Source organism: Rhinichthys klamathensis, unplaced genomic scaffold, assembly GCF_029890125.1.
Source record: "Rhinichthys klamathensis goyatoka isolate OS25496 unplaced genomic scaffold, OSU_Roscu_1.1 h1tg000561l_1, whole genome shotgun sequence".
Classification (NCBI taxonomy): domain Eukaryota; kingdom Metazoa; phylum Chordata; class Actinopteri; order Cypriniformes; family Leuciscidae; genus Rhinichthys; species Rhinichthys klamathensis.
This window is the reverse complement of record NW_026607027.1, coordinates 1,096,426-1,118,395: the sequence shown is the minus strand read 5'-3', so window position 1 is coordinate 1,118,395 and position 21,970 is coordinate 1,096,426. Positions and strand designations below refer to the sequence as shown.

At 37.9% G+C, this 21,970-nt stretch overlaps 1 protein-coding gene across 4 annotated transcripts in view; it reads left to right on the top strand.

Moving 5' to 3' along the window:
• cntn5 (contactin 5) overlaps positions 1-21,970 on the top strand; it is a 349,180-nt gene that overhangs the window by 244,325 nt on the left and 82,885 nt on the right. For all 4 annotated transcript variants that reach the window (XM_056239389.1, XM_056239388.1, XM_056239386.1 and 1 more), the window contains exons 8-9: positions 7,268-7,370; positions 11,936-12,117. In XM_056239389.1, the coding sequence (XP_056095364.1) occupies positions 7,268-7,370; positions 11,936-12,117 (285 nt within the window). The remainder of the gene's footprint in view (positions 1-7,267; positions 7,371-11,935; positions 12,118-21,970) is intronic.

Here is a 21,970-nt window from a genome sequence, read left to right as displayed (position 1 = left end):
CATTATACACATGGGATTGCTTTGGAATCATAAATGTGTAACAAGTAAGGAGATTGAGATTGAAATTGAAAAGTTGTCTGGGGAAAAAAACGCACTGCTATCATAAAATAGGCTATAAATGTGCAGTATAGATTACAGCTGTAGGCAAGGGGTCAGAGTTTGGCTGCAGTTTCGGCAGTTAGTCCCTGATGGCCTCGTAGATGCTGTGCCCACAGCATTCTGCGGGCAAAAAGCATCTTTCTCCATTGATGATCATTCAAAAGCAGCCTTCGCTATTGCTTGAGCCTTTGTCAGTCTGTGCATTAGTCATGGGGATATTTGAAGGACTCTTTGTTACGCCACCAAGTGTCATTCATTCAACCAATACATTCAAAAATCCTGATAAATTCAGCTTTGCAACAGGTGTGTCCCGATTTGTGTATTTATGCATTCTATGCCATTTTTGTATAAATAATGTGAGTATAAATAATTGTTGATTGTTGGACACTTCAGGGACTCAACTGTTGCAGTTTGTATTATATAGCGGAAGGAGAGAGGATATCAGACTCTGATATTGAATGACACTGATTGATTCAGGAACAAAACAAGCGGTTTTCTTTATGAGTGAGTCACTGAATCATTCATTCAGCTGATTTGTTGAACAAGGCTGAATCATTCTGGTGTAAGTCAAGTTTTTTCATGAGTCAGTCGTTGAATCATTTATTCAACTCATTCGTTCAACAACACTAATTTATTCAGGAATGAAACCCAACTATCTTTTTATGAGTGTGTTAACTGATACATTAAAAAAATAGTGATTCATTCAGGTACAAAACAAGTCACTGTCTTTATGATTGAATAATTTGAATTATTTATTCAACTGATTCATTCAGTAACACTGATTCATTCAGGAACGAAACGAGTGATTGTATTTATAATTTAATCACTTGAATAATTTATTCAACTGATTTGTGAAAAAAACTGATTCATTCAGGCACAAAACAAGTGACTGTTTTTTTTATAAGTGAGTCATTGGATAATTCATTCAACTGATTATTTTTTTATTATTATTATTTTTTTTTTGGAGGTTTGGACATCTTTTGAACAAATAATGTCAGATCCTGTATCCGTGATTTAATAAAGTCTTTGGAACACTCCTTGGATTTCCTTACACTTTTATAATAATATTGCATGAGTGTGTAAGGGCTCCATATTTTAGCACGGTTGTGATATATGGCCATAACTCATGCTTGCTTGTTTGATACTGCTTTAATATAGTAGATGATTTGCTATGCCCCCCAAAAAATGTTTTTTTTAAACATTGAACCATAAAATGAATCTTTTTTTTTTTTTTACAGGATCCTTTTTATATATATATATATATAATCTTTGACTTTCACTGAAGGTGGTCGAGACATGTTCTAGATTATGGCATAATTGCAATATTTGTTATATTCTTCAAAGTGCAAAAAGGAAAGAAATACTTTCCTATGCAACATTCATACACCAGTTTCCCATTTAATAAGACTGATAATGATAATTTGGCCCCTGAATGGGAGTGTTTCCCTTCGTAATTGCAGACTTACTCAATGCCAGCTGACATATCTCTCAGCAAATGGATATAGATGAGCCCTCACAACATCCGCATGAATAAACAAAGTATCTGTGCCCTCTGGCTATGACTGCAGAAGTGAAACGCAGCCGTTGAAGATTCCTCTGCATTCCACAGAATTCTGCACATCAATTAGACTCCAGCGTGGTGCTCTGTTTTGAGGACAAATTCTCTCGCCCCGTTTCCCAGCGGCCTCTGTAGTGTACTTGCAAAATAATTTAGTTTAGCAGCTTGTCATGCGAGCTACTGTGGAGAATTCCCTCTCTGTGTCACTGCCAGCTACCTGGTTTGCCGTACCTGTTTGCTGTGATCCCTCGAGCAATGTTGTGCTGAATTGTAAATCCAGCAGTCTGTTTACTGTTGTACAGTAGATAGAATTTATTAATGCATTTTGAATCATACTTTTCCTTTAACCATGCAAAGCCTGATATATAAAATAATGGTGAGAACAATCTATGTTTTAAATGTATCTATTTTATTATTGAACCTTTAGACAAAATCTAAAAAAGGAAAGCAAATTCTTAATTTTTTTTTTTTTTTTTTTTTGAGTGTCAAATTTGATACATCAGGCTTTGGCTCATATTTGATATAGGAGAATGTGGAGCTCATACCTGAGGAGAAAAAAAAAAATTCAGAGGTCCAAACTATTATTATTATTATTTGCTAAATATTTTTGGTACCGTTGCTGATATTTATATGCCCAAAAATACACAATGATGTTATCATGTAAATCAATGATATCTCTATAATGCCTCGTTTCCACTGAGTGGTACGGTACGGTTCAGTACGGTACGGTTAGGGTCAGGTCGCTAAACCATGATCGGGGATCGCGTTTCCACTGCCAACAGTACCCTACTTGATAGGCGTGGTGTATGCCGGAAAGTAGTGATAACGTCACTTGATAGGCGTGGTGTTTGCCGGAGAGAAGCGATCGACGTCATTTTCGCGCGAACAAAAACGACATAGTATTAAACAACAATGGATGACAGACAGCAGATCTTGTTCTTGCTTCTCGGGATGTTTGTCACAAGAAACAAGCGCTGGCATTAGGCGTTTCTCAATACCAAGTAGCCACGCAAAGTCCGACTCAGGAGAATGATCCCGAGGACGCGAGTCCAGTAATTCTGCTGATGGAACAGCGCGTTCTTGAAAGCGCCACTCAGCTCGCTCTGCTACTCCGGTTATGTACATTTTAGGCAACAATAAAACGAAATATGTTATAAAACACCACTCTGCTTCTTTTCGATTTTATTTAAATACATTTTAAACATTATAAGCACACAAATGTGGTTCAGGCAACGCATAGCCTATATTGATTATATTCACTGCATGTAACGTTATATTTATAACAAAACTAAATATAAAACACAATCCTGCCTCTTTTCGTTTAAATTTAAAAATATTAAACATATTCCAGGCAATGTATTGCATATTGCATTGGTACAAATGTTGCAATAAACAACATTACAGATGATCTTGTAATAAAATAAAATAAATGACAAAACTATCTATTTTTGTTGAATTTCAGTTTTATCAATAATAGCCATTATAAAAGTATAAGTAAAAGGTACAAAAATATATACAGTAAAGCTTTAATAACAAAGCAAACAATTCAGTCAAATATACAAATTCAGCGCTCAAATATATGAAACTTCACTTAGCCTTCTGCCAAAACTATTGGCCAGGGAACGAATTATAGATTCACGAGACCAAAGATCGCCTGTTAGGTCTGTACAAGGCGAATTATATTAACCACTACAGAGACGTCAGAGTCAGCGGCAAACATCAGAATGACTAGCCGGGGAAAGGCTGCTCCAGGCGGGGTGCACGAGCGCCGAGCGTCCGGTGATTGCTTGGAATGGATCTTCAAATTATCATGAATCTATAAATAAACCACAGATTTGAGCTTTAAAAAACTACTTTCTCGCCTGAAAAACTCTTAAAACTACATTTCGTGACACAATAACAGTAGTATTATATTTTAACTGTATGCTTCTAATGCCCTTGTAGCACGCGCAAGTGACGATACTCTGACAACCAATCACCGTTCTGCAGTGAGTCTAGCTCCACCTTTTAGTACCGTACCACTGTGCTAGGTACCCCAACGGAAGGGTACCCAAAAAGTGGTACGGTACGGTTCGGCTTTTTGGTACCATTCACAACTTTTGACAGTGGAAACGCAAATAATTGCGTACCGAACCGAACTGTACCGTACCGTACCGCTCAGTGGAAACGAGGCATAACAGTATAGTAGACTACTTACATAAAATACATATCAGTTGTCAAAACTATATCTCCCAATAATATGTCTTAGCAAGATGGTTAGTTTTATGATCAATGCTCTGTAGTTTTTAATGTGGGGGACAAAATATATAATTCAATACAATGGTGATTGAGAGATGAACAAATAAACGTTCCTCAAAAGCCTTATGTATCATATTTGGTACTCACATTTTAACATGATTTTTCTAAAAAAAAAATCATGTATGGATAAGGTTGGGGTTTTTTTCAGTCCTTTTAGTGTATAAATGTATTCTTACATTTACTTTCACAGTAAAGACACATACACCATGACCAGAAAGAAGATGTTTTTAGAATTATACTAAACGGCATTTTACTTGCTGGAAATAAAACGTATAAACTGTCTATCAAGCAGTGGGCAAAAGTCATATAAAATATTGTGTACAACAGGTTTTTCAGCAGTTTTGATCATGTCGATAATTTAGAGACCCTTTTTACTATATCAAATATGGTAAAATACGCTTTATAGGGTTTAGAATGCATATTTCTGTTGCAAATTAGCATGATCGTAGTCCTAGTTATGAATCTTATGAGTTTCTTTTAACATTTACAGTGGCCCTTAAAATATATATATCAGGATGCTTAAGACATACTTTATTGAGTTGCAGACCCTAAAAGAAAATGAAACCTGAACTTAAATATCAAATTTAGAAGATGCATGTAAGGTTATTGGGGTCTTTTTTCCCAGGAAAAAAGTATATATTATATTATATTATATTATATTATATTATATTATATTATATTATATTATATTATATTATATTATATTATATTATATTATATTATATTAGATTATTACACTTGATTTGATATTTTGTAAACTGATGCAAAGACATCCATATAAGTCTGGCTAAAGTGTCCAAGAACCTTTTGGTGCTGGTGTATGTGCAATTGTCACATTTATAAAATGTCTCGGGCTGTTGCACTATTGATTGTGAGGTCAATGTTCTAGAGCAGCTGCTCTGGATATCTCAGGCGATAGAGTCCACATGAGCGATGTAATCCATCATATAATAGCACCTCAGGCCTCTGCTAAATCTACAAAGCACCTACATGAACCAGAGAAGAAGAAAAAAAAAGAAACAAACATGAGCCCAATGCAGAGGGAAGCGCAAGCTTCCTGTCACAAGCTTTAATTAATGAGTTCGGGCTTCCAAAAAGCAACCGGGAAGATGCCACGGTGGAATTTCATGTGAGAGGGGCAAAGGGTGTGAGTAATGTGCTGATCCAACACCTACAAACTAAGATGTTTAGAGGTGTGCTGTCCCATAGAAGCAGATGTAGCAGAGCTAACCAATTGCAGTGTTAGATCACTTGCTAACACTTTATTTTGATAGTCCACTTTAGACATTCTGCTAAGTAACTTTGCTACTACGTGTCAACTGAGTAATTAGAGTACTGGTAGACTTTCTGATTTATATCTTCTAACAATTTATTTTGATGGTCCCCCAACAGACATTCTACTGACTATCACTTTGCTAGTAGATGTCAACTTATTCTACTAACCTGAACCTAACAGTCTATTACTCTAATGAGAGTTAGTTGACAGATGTGGTTGCAAAAGTTATATAGTTAGTAGAATGTCTAAAGTGGCCTTACTCTTCACACCACTGCTCTAGTCATCAGATGGGTTTCTTTTGTAATTTTGTCTGGCTCAATTAGAATGGTGAGTAGAGTTAGTGTATATAGACTCTGTCAATAAGGCAGACTATTTGCACTTAGCCAGGTGTAAAAGCACCCAGAACGCACCGTGATCGGATCCATTTCCCGTATCAATACCCTGTGGTGTGTGTATTTTAATTCAATAAGTATATTTTCTGTTGCGCTGTGTGCTTCAGAGCGAAGCGCGGAGATGTGTGTTCAGTGCACACTCGAGCAGCTCATGTTTGTGTGTTTGCATCTCAGAGTTCACAGTAAATTCAACAAACGGCATTTCTTCTTGTGCTGTGAGTTTAACATGCATTTGGGAACGCAAAAAAAAAAGTGTCAGTTATATATTTTTTTTATCCTACATTTTTATTTTTATCCCTGTGGATACAAAATCTTAAAAAGCTTCCCTGCAGTTTTCCGACACAATAAAAGCTTGAGGGATTAATTCTTGCAAATGAAGATATTTCATTAAGATAAGATACATTTTACATAAATATTGCAATTTTACTAATGAAGTGTAACGTAAAATACTTATTATGTTTTGATTGTATGAATACGTATTATGCAGTTGTTTTGCAGTTGTAGTGTGTGTAATATAAATGCAATCAGGACGTCCACCATGTTGGCTTTGTCATGTGACCCACATGCATCGCTTACCTACCGTCCACCTCATGGGATAGTAAAGTGTCCATATGAATATGAATCCATGAATATGGATACTACTATGGCCGATCATGTTGAGTACGACAAACTGCTTCCCGTTTTGAGCGTCTCAAATGCATAATACTATGTCATGTCCTCAAAACACTTTTACTATAGTGCATGATTTGTAAACTAATACATTTGGATGTTTGCATCATATATCCAGCACCCTATTTAAGGGTTTTCTGATGTAGTTAACTTTCTCAGTAGCTCACGTGCATAGCATTTCACTGACGTGAAACGCTCGGGTACGAACCCCGTAAAATACAAGTCACAATAAAAGATATCAAAGACTTGTAGAAAACAAAATGGCATGGCAAATGTTATCATCTCACATGCTTTTGTTAACACTAAGTTAACAAAGTAGGGTTTAGTTTAGATGGTACATTATTTCCAAACTAGATCTAGCATTAACCTGTTAACGCCACTCACCAGATTTCATTTTAAATCTGTCACAATAAGTATTTGGCATATTTGGACGCAGTGAAAGTCTGACGTAAGTTAGCAAGGTGGCTAAAATTGTTTATATCGGCTGTAAGTTATTGAATTGTAAGGTAATGATTTTAGCTATGCTAACGCTTACATGCAAACACAAACAGGAGTATTCAAAACATTACGCTGCCACAGAGAATCACGGTATATGTCGCCTGTCACCTAATAAACCAGCTAAATTAGTCATCTTTTCTGCCAAACTTTATTGCTATTCTTCATCAGCAGTAAACAAAACGTCTACAAGCTAAATTTTAGATTAAACACTGACAATGAATTCCAGATAATGAATGCCAATTAGTTTTCGTCATGACTGATACACCCTGAACTTGGAATGTTAGAGTTCTCCCATTGGGGTTTATAACAAAAGTATGCACTTTTCCATCAGCAGAAAAAACACTTTGTAGTGTGTCGTATAAATATGTGCATTGAGACTTCTAAAGGCGTGTACACTTTAATGCTCAGCTCCCATCGTATATATATGGTGTAGTCTAAATAGACTTACATTTGTGTGTCTTCTTTTTTGCTTTTTAGGTGTGATGGGGGAGTATGAGCCCAAAATTGAAGCGCATTTTCCCCAGACGGTGCTGGCAGCCAAAGGTGTCACAGTGAGGCTGGAGTGCTTTGCCCTTGGGAAGTAAGTACGCTGGCATAATCCCCCACCCTCACCCATACCTCTTCCCATTGCACCACTTGAAGGTGCCTTTCTATTGCACAAAGACAGAACATTCACCGTCGCCCCTTTGAAACGCCTCTTTTACTATTGGAATCATTAATAATCATAATTACGACCAATTTAACCAGTCAAACCACTTTCTTTTCATAGTAGAGAGCAGAATGCATCCTCCAGAGAAGAGATGGTACCAGGAGGATAGCTATTTTTACTCCTAACTCCGCTTTGCTGTTAAATGAGCTCTCCACAAGTATTGAACTCTGCGCCATAACTGATATAGTGGCAATTTCACTGTGATTGGTGTAGAAACGGCGCCAGGATACGGCCCCTGGGAGCTGTATATTCTCGTAATAGTTGAACGGGCGGCAGAGGGTGAGGGCCAGGGGTCGTGAGGGAGGAGAGCGATTTGAGAGTCTGTACATGCCATTGTTTGGAGGATGCTTTTAATATCTGTTATGTTCACATATGGTCAAGGATATAGCACAGTGAGAAATGAAAGTGGCCAGTACTGGCCCACAGCCGGAAGGCAGAAAAGCACTCTGACATTCATTCAGCGCAGCGCACTTCCTCTAAATGATGGACCGAGGAGGCTTTTCCCATACATGTTTAAGATGTACCTTGCTGTGGCCATTTTTGTTTTTCCTGAGCAAAAATATCTGGCATAACTTAGTTTGTTTTTAGTTAAAAGTAAATATGTGAGGGCTATATGAAGGCATGCTAACCTAAATGTTCTTTTTGTCTGCATTTAAATAATAAAATAAAACAGATATTGAGATACTATACTGTAGAGATTGATGCAGACATCAAGCCAGCAAAATATCAACCCAAGAGTTATTCATTTGAAAAAATATAGTACTAGGCATACTTATCAAGCAAAACATTTCACACAAAGAAGTCAGTTTCTTCAGATTTAAAATGATACAACAATAGGTTTTTTATGCTTTTGTGTCTTGATGTGTCACTTTATTCTCTTATTATTTTCTGTTCTATTTTGGTTAAATGGTCCTGAAAAAAAATAGTCACACTTGTGTTCATCGCGGTCAAAAATGACCGCATTGGAAATGCATCTAGTGAAAATGTTTGGTACTGCGGCCAAACAAAACCTTACTGAAAGCTAATTTTTTGAGATATCAACCTCAAATTTGGAACACAACTTGTTTAGGTTTAGGGCTTTGAATTTCTTGCAGTTTTAGAGTAAAACATGTTTTTTTGAAAATATATATTTCATATAAAACATAACAATATTTAGTACACTCATTTCATAAAAAAAAAAAAAAAAAAACATCGGTTAGTTTTTTACCGACACACGAATAGCACCAGACGTTAAACAAAAGAAGGCTAAAATGAAAAATAAAATATTATATCAGGAGAAATTATGTGTTTCATTAGCACGTTTAAAAAAAATCTTTAATAATTAATTCATTCATTCATTAATTTGAGTTGTTTGTTTATCTTCTGCTTTATGTTTATTCATCGTTGTCAGATTACATTCTGTAGAACTTCCTTTGGGATCCTCAGATTGTAGTTTAACAGAACTGATATGGCATTTTGCATAAAGGGAATGCATTTCTGCATTTTAAATACATAATCCAGTGTCGTCGTGCTGTAATTCTGTTTGCGTTTGTTATTTGCAATGAATAATTCAAATGTAAAGCCTATCAAGCGCAAACACCTTCTAAACCAAACTGCTCTAAGGGCCCAGTAATTGTTTACAGTGCCTTCAAGGACCCTTTTGTGAGGAAATGTCGTTTACAATTAATTATCCGCATTAGAATAATAAGTCATTACTTAAACGTAGACATTAATCTATGTGTTCCTGTTGGCTTCTCTCTCTTAGTTCAATTAAACTTTACAGACTCTTAACTCGCTGCTCAGCGAATGAAGAAATCACTGATGGCCTTTCCCTTCGTTCGCAGCTCATTTAGGGCTGATAGCGAATCCTCCGGTGAACTTTAGGCCTCGTCCGCCTTACCCACAAATAAAATATTTATCAGTGCATGAACATGAAAGAAAATGGCATTCTTTATAATGAACCAAACTGAACTAAGAATTACTTTTGGTCTCACGTTGTCACTCAGTATGTATGACGACCTACCAGCCGGGGCGACTAAGGGCTTGGCTTTGTGTGCAGGGAAAAGGCTAGAACGTATATTGTCAATAGCGCGGGCGGTCAGCCCTAAATGTCTGCAGGGATGCTTTTCAGAGGCTGCTTTGTACCGTATACACTTAATGGTGAATGGGTCTGGTGCCGAAAATGTTACCGGGGATACAAGAGAGGGCACTTTCATGCATGCTGGCATTTTGTTGAAGGTATAACCTTTCTGGGTAGTTCTCACACCACTTAAGAAATAATGGTCAGGTATTTTGTTGTGAAATTTTCTATTCAAAAGAATTTGCTCTCGAAAATGTTCAGGGTTAGACAAAAAAAATATATGATTAGTAATATAATTACATTTTTACAGCTAGTAATTTATTGGAGTGTAACTGGTGCACGTGTTTTAGAGGAGGAATATTTATTTAAATTCAAATTATTTAATTTATTTTAAAGGTTAGATTTCTGTATTTTGAACATTTGAATTATATTAAAGTAGAATAGGCACTTAAGCCTATACTACATTGTGAAGATAATAAATATTAACCATATAAAGCATACTGTATAATTTTTGAGACACAAATTTCTAAAGCCTCTAAATTATCAACACACATACTATATGCCTTTTGTCGTCTAGTTGATAGTTTATACTTTTTTTAACAAGTAAAAAGCCTTTTAGTATGATTCTAAAAACATCCCCCTTCAGGTCGAGGTGCGCAAATTTTTTTTTACTGTGAAATCTTTACTGATTTGTATAATGTAAGTGATATTTCACAATGAACACTTGCTGGAATGAAGCAACCTAGATTTACTACATTATTAATACTTTTAATGTGAGTTACAAATATACATCAGGCTTTCGAGGAATGTTTATTTGTACATTTCCTCAATCATTTCTGTTTGATGTGATGTGCTTTGATCATACAAATATTATCCACACCTACCTATGCACTTGATCTCTAAAGTGACACTTTAAGATTAAATCACGGCCGACAAAACGTTTGTTCTACAACTTACACAACCCTGCAAATTTGATCATAGACCCTTCATGATTTAAACTGACGGGTCAGAAACTTCATCCTGTGTGGATAAATGTCCTTGTAGAATTTAAGCGGATGTAGCGGGACAGAAGGACTCAGAAATGTGACGTTTTTATCATTGGGCCTGCGGATGATTGATGGCGACGCTGGGGTTTTCCTAGGCGTCACATTTCCATCATTGGAAAGCTGTGAAATGGAGCTGTCACTATGTAGCTGTGCTGATGGTGTCTGATAGAGCGGGTTATCTACGCGCGGGCGGCTCACCTAGGAGGTCATATCACACGCCCGCTGCAGCCGCAAATAAGGATGGATGGCAGTGTACAAATACTGCTTATCTGCAGCTATCTAGACGTTTATTGTGTTACCCAGTACACAGCCACTTACAGAGTGCTGCCATATCAGATTGTCCTCTTCGTACTTTCAAAAAGACCATGTTATCAGCTTTACAAATTAGCGCAGATACACGGTTTGGGCAGAGATGAAGGAATTGCTTTTAGAAAGTGTTTTTTTTTTAAGATGAAGTATATACTTTTTGCACTGCTATAGCATTGCCAGATAGATTGAAACGCAAGAGTTGGGTTCCGTAAGTTTAAGTGATGATTTCTGCTTCTGTAAAAGCCACAAGTCACAGTGATTTCAACTTTTTTTTTAAGAAATTGTATGTAAAAGCCAAAAAGCCAAGGAAATGCTCTACTTCCTGATGAGCTCTACCAATCAGAAAGGTTGCTATTACCTTACAAACCATGCCAATACATTGGAATTCACTGAGACTCAGCAGTGATGACCACTGAAGTACTGTAAATGAATCAAATCATTCGTGCTATTCTACAATGTAAATTATATTACTTTAATACTTATCATGATCAATTAAACAAATTATAATTTTATACTTTTTGATTTAACCACGTCAGTTGCATTGCTTCATGGTATTCAATCACTCATAAAAGACGTTAAACCAAAACAATCCCATGGCAATTTGTAACTAAATTTAGGCTAATTCATATAAATTTGTACAATCTCATTCGGTATATTCAGTGGTGGGGTTAGAAGTGGACCTTTATGCTTACTTTTTCTAATATTCATAAATTTTGGTACAAATTCATATGAAATCGCCACCTTGTAACGTATTCATTTTCTGGTGAGATCAGTTTGTAAATTATACCTTTTTTTCTGACTTTCAAAACCTTTTTTGCTTCAAATCAAAGGTTATAATGTTGTGATTCATCTCAAACCTTAGAACTCTTTGACGCTCATTAGCTTAGCTCCTTTTTTTAGAAACTTTTTTCCCCAGTGGAGAAACAAATTCAACAAACACTTCCAGAAACAAGGCCACAAAAAAAGACTTCCGCTGTTATGGTCTACTGGTCTAATATTTTTTATATTTTTCATGTTCTCAGTCCTGTCCCCACTATCACCTGGAGAAAGATGAGTGGGAACATCCCAAAAAAAGCCCGTCTGCGCAAATCACAGGCTGTTCTCGAGATTCCCAACATCCAGCTAGAGGATTCTGGGAGTTATGAGTGTAAAGCTGAGAACACCAGAGGAGGCACCGCCTTCAGAGGACATCTCCAGGTCTACAGTGAGTACAGCTCTTCTTCTGAAAAACACTGCAAGCAGATCATTAAAAGTTCTGTATGGTTTATTGCATTATATATACTTAGAAAAAGAGAATGAGCACTTTGTTGTACTGCTCGTTTGTAAAAGCGTCTGCCAAATGAATGCATTTAAATGAGCAAGAAGGGAATGGTGGTGAAAGCCAAGTTAAGTTTGTCCTACAGACATGAGAGATACCTCAAATCATATGGCTTGTTTAGGAGAGATGTGCTAACTGCTAATGCTTTCTTATTGTGATTGGACTAATGGAAAACTGGAAGGACTTATTCTGAAGGAGGGACCTTAATAACACAATCTCATGGCAATGCATAACTATTTTACCTTTTGTCAAATTGTTGGCTAATTTGTATGAATTCCTACAATCTCATTTGTACGTTTTCGTGCAACTTGCTTTAGCCCCAGTGCCTGGTATGTTTAGAGGTGGACCTTCATGCTAATTCTTTTTTTAATTTGGATTTTTTTTTTTTTTATAATTTACATCGTACGAATTCATGTGAAATCACCAGTTTGTTACATAGTTACGTTACTTAATTGTAACTTCCGTCCACATCCCAAAACCCTTTAGCTATGATCTTGCAGCTGTCCAGAGGAACCTAGTTTTGTGTGGATAAGCACTACTCGCATTGTCTTTGGAAAATGTATGTGAGTTACAAAATGTAAGTTATTTGTCAAAAAGATTTTGAAGTAATGTGCCGCAGCAGTGCGGGAACAGGATCCGTTGGGTCCTTTTCTGATTAGGTTCCTTCATAAATTATTCCACTTGGCATGCTGGCTTCTCTCTCTCTCTCTCTCTCTCTCTCTCTCTCTCTCTCTCTCTCTCTCTCTCTCTCTCTCTCTCTCTCTCTACTCTCTCTCTCTCTCTCTCTCTCTCTCTCTCTCTCTCTCTCTCTCTCTCTCTCTCTCTCTCTCTCTCTCTCTCTCTCTCTCTCTCTCTCTCCTCTCTCTCTCTCCTCTCTCTCTCTCTCTCTCTCTCTCTCTCTCTCTCTCTCTCTCTCTCTCTTTGGCATAATTCTGACTGGCCTTTATGACAGAAGGTATAAATTTAAGCAAACTTGACCAGCTTACATTTTTGTCAAGGTTTGCAAGGACAAGATTGCCCTGTCCTCAGAAGACTTTTGTCCAAATAAATTTTAGGGGCTATTTTATCATTATTCTTGCTTGCGTAGATGAAAATGCTATATTTCTTGACCTACATATTTCCCCTGACCCACTGTAGCTGTGATAGGGGCCTAATGCTAGGATCTGGGACCTCCATTCATCTTTCCCAGACTCCTCTCTCCTTATCCGTTCAATAAGGTTTGTGACTTAGATGAAGTGCGTTATGTCATAAAAGTAAGTGTATCAGCGGGCCACAAGATGAATGCAGTGTCCTAGTGATTTTATGAAAACCATGGTTTTAAGAGGTTTATGACTGTCACTGGGATCTATGATTCATCACACGGCCTGGATGAACAAAGCTTGACAAAACAACAGCTGTTTGTCTTATCCGTCACAACAATGTCCAAATATACTTTTATTGTGTTCTCTCCGTTGTCAGTAGTTCAGTACTAGTGTGTGATGAACAGTTATGGCACTCTTCATGAATCTTAAAGTATTTCAAAGGAGAACTGCTGAGGCCCGTTTGCACCGAGAACAATAACTAAAATGATAATTATAACGGTTTAATAGTCGTTCTAATCCTACAAAAATCCACACCACACATATAATGATAACGACGCAGAGGAACAATAACGTAAGAATTTCGGAACGATTTTTTAGACATGAATGATTCCTCAAATCACGTGGTTTGTTTAGGAGAGATGTGCTAATGCTTTCTGATTATGATTGGACTAATGCTTTTTGTGGATGAAAAACTGCAAGGACTTCCGCTGAAGGAGGGACCTTGTAACACAAACTCATGGCACTTCGTAACTATTTTACGTTTTGACGAATTGGTAGCTTATTTGTATGAATTCAAACAATCTCGTTCATACGTTTTCATACAACCTGCTTATGCTCAAGTGCCAGGTATTGGGGGTGGACCTTCATGCTAAGTTTTTTTTCTAAAAATCATATGTTCATGTATAATTTACATTGTACAAATTCATACAAAATTGACACTTTTTTACATTTTCCCGTGAGATCGGGTTGACCTTAGCCATGTCTAAAGACCAGCATATGATAAAGACTTGAATGTTGGCTCTTTGAATGATTTTTCCAGTTGAGGAATGATAAAAATCATTGACAGCCATTTAGAATCCACCAGACTTTAAAGAGCTTGAGCATCTAACACAGCAGGTGACATGTTTATAATAAACATAATATTATGAATTCCGCTAATTCCGCTATAATTACATTATATTATTGGTGCAGTTATCTTTCTTGGTGTGAACATGTATTTAAGGGCGGAATACACTACACGACTTTTGTCCCGTTGTTTGCCCGTTATTACAGTCTGGAAGTCAATGCTAGAAAGTCAAAGTGAATCTGCAGAATTTGGGCAGTTCGAGTATAGTGTATGATGGCCACAGACTTTAGCTTCAGATTATGATTGCATCCAGTCGATATCAAACATGTTTGATATTTTCAAATGATTTTAGAACACACTGTACTGTATTGTTTTCATTTGTCATATGTCTCCTGGAAACATCTCTCTCCGTGAGTTAGTTGAGTTCAGAATGACTCTTTAAAAGTCTGTTTGGCTGTTTAACCCTATTAACTGTAATAATACATGTCCATGATCTTATCGTGAACAAATCATCAGTAGATTTTATTCCAATTTTAAAAAAATGTCTTCGTAATATTTTGTAAAAATGTAATAACTTTCCTTTCATCTGACATCACCTAGGCTGTAAAATAGTGCTAACCAGTAGCCAAATAGCTAATCAGGCATCAATTTAGGCTCCTTTTGGCATTGGGTCTGGATGTGTTGAGATGCTCTAAAAAGTGATCCTCAACGTCCATTTTACAAAGGCCCCCAAAAATGGGAGTACAAGCAGTCTTTCATGAAGGTATGTGTGCAATCCCTATTCAGGTCTGGCCCCAATCAGTTATATAACACCTACTTTTCACCAGCAAAATTATTTCTCAATATATATACACTCACCGGCCACTTTATTAGGTACACCTGTCCAACTGCTCGTTAACACTTAATTTCTAAGCAGCCAATCACATGGCGGCAACTCAGTGCATTTAGGCATGTAGACATGGTCAAGACAATCTCCTGCAGTTCAAACCGAGCATCAGTATGGGGAAGAAAGGTGATTTGAGTGACTTTGAACGTGGCATGATTGTTGGTGCCAGAAGGGCTGGTCTGAGTATTTCAGAAACTGCTAATCTACTGGGATTTTCACGCACAACCATCTCTAGGGTTTACAGAGAATGGTCCGAAAAAGAAAAAACATCCAGTGAGCGGCAGTTCTGTGGGCGGAAATGCCTTGTTGATGCCAGAGGTCAGAGGAGAATGGCCAGACTGGTTCGAGCTGATAAAAGGGCAACAGTGACTGAAATAACCACTCGTTACAACCGAGGTATGCAGCAAAGCATTTGTGAAGCCACAACACGCACAACCTTGAGGCGGATGGGCTACAACAGCAGAAGACTCCACCGGGTACCACTCATCTCCACTACAAATAGGAAAAAGAGGCTACAATTTGCAAGAGCTCACCAAAATTGAACAGTTGAAGACTGGAAAAATGTTGCCTGGTCTGATGAGTCTCGATTTCTGTTGAGACATTCAGATGTTAGAGTCAGAATTTGGCGTAAACAGAATGAGAACATGGAACCATCATGCCTTGTTACCACTGTGCAGGCTGGTGGTGGTGGTGTAATGGTGTGGGGGATGTTTTCCTGGCACACTTTAGGCCCCTTAGTGCCAATTGGGCATCGTTTAAATGCCACGGCCTACCTGAGCAATGTTTCTGACCATGTCCATCCCTTTATGGCCACCATGTACCCATCCTCTGATGGCTACTTCCACCATGTCACAAAGCTCTAATCATTTCAAATTGGTTTCTTGAACATGACAATGAGTTCACTGTACTAAAATGGCCTCCACAGTCACCAGATCTCAACCCAATAGAGCATCTTTGGGATGTGGTGGAACGGGAGATTCGCATCATGGATGTGCAGCCGACAAATCTGCGGCAACTGTGTGATGCCATCATGTCAATATGGACCAAACTCCCTGAGGAATGCTTCCAGCACCTTGTTGAATCTATGCCACGAAGAATTGAGGCAGTTCTGAAGGCAAAAGGGGGTCCAACCCGTTACTAGCATGGGGTACCTAATAAAGTGGCCGGTGGGTGAGTGTATATATATATATATCAAGAAACCCACAATAAATCGAAATACAAGAATTTGATCAACTATGTAGTCACTCTCTCGTGTTTGTAAAGGAAAACTCTATTCCCAGTCCACCTAGACCGTTAATGGAAACTAAAATCATGACATAACAACCATGAGTAAAATTAACATATGACCTCCCACATTAACACCTCTTAACTATTGAGGAAATTGGTCTGTCATGATGAATGACATTCTGAAATACTGGTATGTGGGGGTTAGCAAGAGAAGTCCTAGAAAATCTCCAAGAAAAGTGCAAGAAACTTTGACTATAAAGGTGAAAAAAAGTTACAAAAGTTCAGTATATTTCAGTATACAATGTTTGCTATTAAAATAATTTTCTTTTCTTTTTGTTTTACTTTGGCCCAAACTTCAATCCACTATCAAACTTCAAAATGCTCTTGGATGAAGGTTGCACAGCTACTGCCTGGCTTACCAGCAAACTGTATTCAGACACATGTCTACTCTTACAATTTACATACACCCAATTCAGTCTGCAATCCCTTTTTTTTCGACAGATATGATTGAAGGCTTGCCTTCAGCGAGGTTTTCTCTCAGAGCGGGTAAGCCGGCTGTCGCAGCTCATGTGAATATGTCACATGCAGCAGCTGCCGCAGATCGGTATACATGTCCTGGGTGAGCAACGAATCAGAATCCGTCAACGGGCAGGGGTGTACATCCTCCTCGAGGCTGCGGCCTGTCGTTATTGTCCCAGCTGTGGGTCTGGAGTGAGGAATGGTGGTGTGGATGGAGGGAGGCAATAAGTTTTATCACCATGTCCAAGAGCTGTAACTCAAGGAGCCCATGTCTTTGCCAGAGGTTACCTGCACCTTTTCTCTCTTCCTTTCTCCCTTTCGCTCAACCTCTCGAAAAGGACACAACATGCTCTGTAAAGTAGACAAATCAGCTACCTCACTAAGAGTGATATTTCAACAGAGAGATGACCTGCTGCCATGTGCAGACTAACTGATTTTTTCTACAAAGAATATGCTATTACATTGCTCTTTACTTTCCTCCAATTATCTTTGTATTGCTAAGCCAAATAAATCTTAAAATTAGAGTGTCACAGCTAGCTTTTTTATGTTGCTACGTGGCTGCTTGAGTGTTCTGGGGGTGTTTAGTATATTCCGATGCAATCACTAGTGTTTTACTATTGGCCTACTGCCATTTGATGCTAGGGGGGTCATGTTGTTATGTGATTGCTTGGGTGTTCTCAGGTTTGTTTGTTTTTTAGCATTGTGCTATTTGGGATGCTGGGTGTTCTGAGTGTTTTAAGCATGTTGATATGCAGCTGCGAGGACAGGTGTGTCTAATCCTGGTCCTGAATGGCCATTCTCCTGCAAAATTTAGCTCAAACCCCAATTAAACACACCTAAACCAGCTAATCAAGGTCTTACAAGGCATACTAGAAACTTCCAGGCACTTGCGTTGAGTTAAACTCTGCAGGACAGTGACCCTGCATGACCGAGTTTGGACATCCCAGTGCTAGAGTCTCCTATGTGTTTTAGCATTTTTCTTTTTGTTTTGTAGGGTGTTTTTAGCATGTTGCTATTTGGATTGTACATTGTTCTAAGTATTTTTATCATATTGCTATGCAGCTGCTATAGGGTCTTCTGTGTTTTAGCATGTTTGTTTTGTATGGTGTTTTAAGCATGTTGCTATGCAGATTCTATAGTGTTCTGAGTGTTTTGAACATGTTGCTGTTTGGATTGTAGGGTGTTCTGAATGTTTTTAACATACAATACAATTCAGAGTTCATTCATATTGACCAAAGTGCTGCACAATGAATAAAAAAGAACACAGCAATAACCACATATAGACAGTAAAGCAATAATCACCAGCTACAAAAGTGGGTACGGTTCTTGATAACAACTCATAGAAGCAGAGAATCAAGGAATATTAAACGTCAAAGAAAAACAATATTAATTCCAAGATTTAAAAATGAATGCAGTTATGGAAGTTCTAATGTAAGCCGGGAGACTGTTACTTAATTTAGGTCCAACAACCGAAAAAGAACGATCACCTCTATTTTTTAAAGTACATAAAGTAATTCAGAATCACCTGATCTAAGTGATCTTGACTGTGTGTACAGTTGCAATAAGTCAGATAGGTATTGTGGTGCCTGATTCTGAGGGGATTTAAATACAAATAATAGAATTTTAAAAAATCAATTCTAAATTGAACCGGAAACCAATGAAGTGAAATCAAGATCGGTGTAATATGATCACATGTACGCTTCCCCTTGAGAAGCCGGGCCACCATGTTTTGAACCAATTGTTAACGTGAGATGGATGACTGGTGAACACTGATGTACAGTAGGGCTGTGTATCACCAACAATGTCACGATACGATACGTATCACGATACTAAAGCCACGATACGATATGTATCACGATATGGATCAATTTGGAATTTAAATTTCTTTTGAGCTGAGTTTAGTAACAGTAATATCTGCTTATTGAATAACCAGTGTTATAACAGTTGTGATAACTGAAAAACAATGAGTTAAATGAATAAAAAAGCTTAGAATGGCTCTTCCTTCTGCTTTTAAAGTCTGCCTCAATAACTGAAATGACAATTATAGTGACACTGAAGCATGTCTACACTGCTCAATGACTAAACAAAACTTAAAACATTAATAAAAGCAAAAACGGTAACAACTTAAATTTAACTTAGTTTTCTCAAACTCTTTTAAACACCTAGTATTTAACAGGTCTTAAGTGTTGGAATGTGCACCAAACAAAGTCATTTCTTCTACGTTGAAATCATTTTAAATGATTACATTTTCAAATTTTTATGCAGAAACAACAATTGATTGACATGCTCAGGGTTAAGAGAGTGACAGCAGAATATCTCGCTTAACTTCATCATACAACCGGGGAATTGCCGTTTCTGTTAAAAACCTTTATGCTTATTTAAGACATAACCAACTGTGTTTAGAGGATACTTACCAAGAACGAAAATTTTTCCATCATTTTGCGTGTTTTAGTCTGTTAAAGCGATATAATCTCGCGAGCTGTATGTGAGGCGGCTTTACTCTAGTCTATGCACGCAGAGAAAACCAACTCTCAGAGAGCGCGCAAGTAGGCCTACTGAATAGTTTGAATGTTTAAACTGGTAAGACTTAAAGACATGCAAATGGTCAACTTTAGTCACGATGGCCCGATTATGCAAGTGAATATTCCGTCATGTCCCGACTCCTAACCATGAGCGTGTAGTTTCACCGGCTGCAGCGCTGGACGCTTGCCCGAGACGAGAGAGAGAGAGACGCAGCACTGCATTGAACTCACGCTGTTTGTGAAATTGCGTCTCACAGAAAGTTTTAAAATGACTGATTTGATTTTATAATCTGTGTGGATTCATTTACTAATACTACAACCTACATGCTAAAGTGAATCAATGTTTCCGGGAATTTCCCGCATTATAAACTGCGGGAATTATTCAAATTATGCGCAATCCCGCGCCGAAATTGGAGCCCTGAATTGGCTACATTCAAAAGCACAAAAGTATCGATACGGCAGCTGCTGTATCGATACGCGTATCGCCAGGAGTTCATGACGATATATCGTTGTATCGATATTCTGAGCACAGCCCTAATGTACAGTGAGTTGTAATAATCCAACCGAGACATTACAAAGGCATGCAGAACTGTTTCAAACTTATTTAAATACAAAAATGGCTTAAACAAGATTTAACCACAGCACTTATTTACTTATCAAATTTAAGGGTGTTGTCAGGGTGCTACTGTATGGAGACAGGGAATCAAGATCAAATTCATGAAAACTGTGTTCATTCGAACCAATTGGGATAATTTCAGTCTTACTCTCATTAAGACTTAAAAAAAATACTATTTTCTCTTTTTTTGTGTGTGTGTGTGTGTTTCATCATGTTGCTATATGTTTTGTGGGTTATTTTGAGTGAATTTTAACCCATTAGCACTCCAACCCAGATCAAAGACCTTGCTTAGCTTGTTCAGGTGTGTTTGATTAGGGTTGGATCACAACTCTATAGGAAGGTGGATCTCGAGGGTCAGAGTTGCCCAGACCTGTGCTAGAGTGTTTGACAGTGGCTGTATCGAAATCGCCCCCATACTCCTTAAATAGGCCACTATTTTAGGGGACAACCATTTGTAGTGGGGTCCGAAACCATAGTGAGCGTTATCATTTGCACTCATTCAGTCCCACATTGCACCACAATAACGAGTGTACAACTGGTGAACGCTCAACGGCTGGAGAATACCCCTGATGCATGCTCCAAATGAATTTCCGCGTCTGACCTGCATCTGAATCCTCAATCCATCCATCCATTTTCCAAACCACTGGTCCAGTGAGGTTACAGCGTAATCTCACACAGGTCTTTTTAATTGATTATTAAGTTGATTATTTAAGGTTTATACATGATAGTTTCAATGACAGAGTTCAAGATCAATCTTTTCAACTTATTACTGGAGCTGCCAATTTGCAAAGTTTCAAATAATTATTAAACAGCAAGCACAAACTATGCAAAAGCGACAGCCCTTCCGGCACACTCAGCATCCGAATTCACTCACTCGTTTTCATTCACTCCCTCAAGGGAACTATATTAGTGGACCAATGTAGGGGAAAGTAAATGAAGATATAGGGGGCGATTTCGGGTTTTTTTAGCATGTTGCTATGTTGCTGCTAGAGTTTTGTGTGAGTTGGAAATGGTGGTTGCTTACTATAGCATCAAATGAATCCACTCACAAGTCACCATGATGGCTCACTAGATATGGTCACTACTTTAATGTAAGTTTATGAGATGGTTTGTCACCAATTTTCCAACGTCCACTAGGTGAAAATCTTAAAGGTATAGGGTAGCCAATTTCTTTTATAAACATATGTGTTAATCTGGTTGATTCTCTCTTCACATCCTGAAAGTAAACAATAATAGAAGTGGTCTAAATATTTTTTAAAAATTACATATAACTTCTGTGGAAGTCTCAGGACCAGAAAATGTTCGTCCAATCACTGCATTCAATCCGAATGCAATGATAGGATGTCCTTCCTGCCTGTCAGCATATTTATTTCCATACGTCATCAGCGCATTTCATAAGGCTACGGACAGTCACAGAACACCGCAAACAAGCAGCAACCACCTTTTGCGTTTCATCTTGAACCAAAAAATTTAGCTTTTGCTGCGTTCACGCCATGTTGTAACCGTAATTACAAGATAGCAACCCTTGACGTTCTACCCAGAGCTGTTCAAATCCTCTTCACACTTTGCTGAATCTACTCCGGCTGTGTACGACCTGTGCGTTCATGTGTTTTGAAGGAGGTGTGACTTTGGAAAGCGCTCTGAAGGGAGGGTGGGATCTAATGCTTTCAAAGCTATTGCTAGCCGCTCCGAAATTGCCTACCCTACCTTTAAGTCTGATTGCTTCCAAAAGTAATAATGCATTTCTCTTTAAAAAGCAACTTGATTTGAGGTACAGTATCATTCATGTTAATAGTATAACCCAAAACATTGTTAAATTTT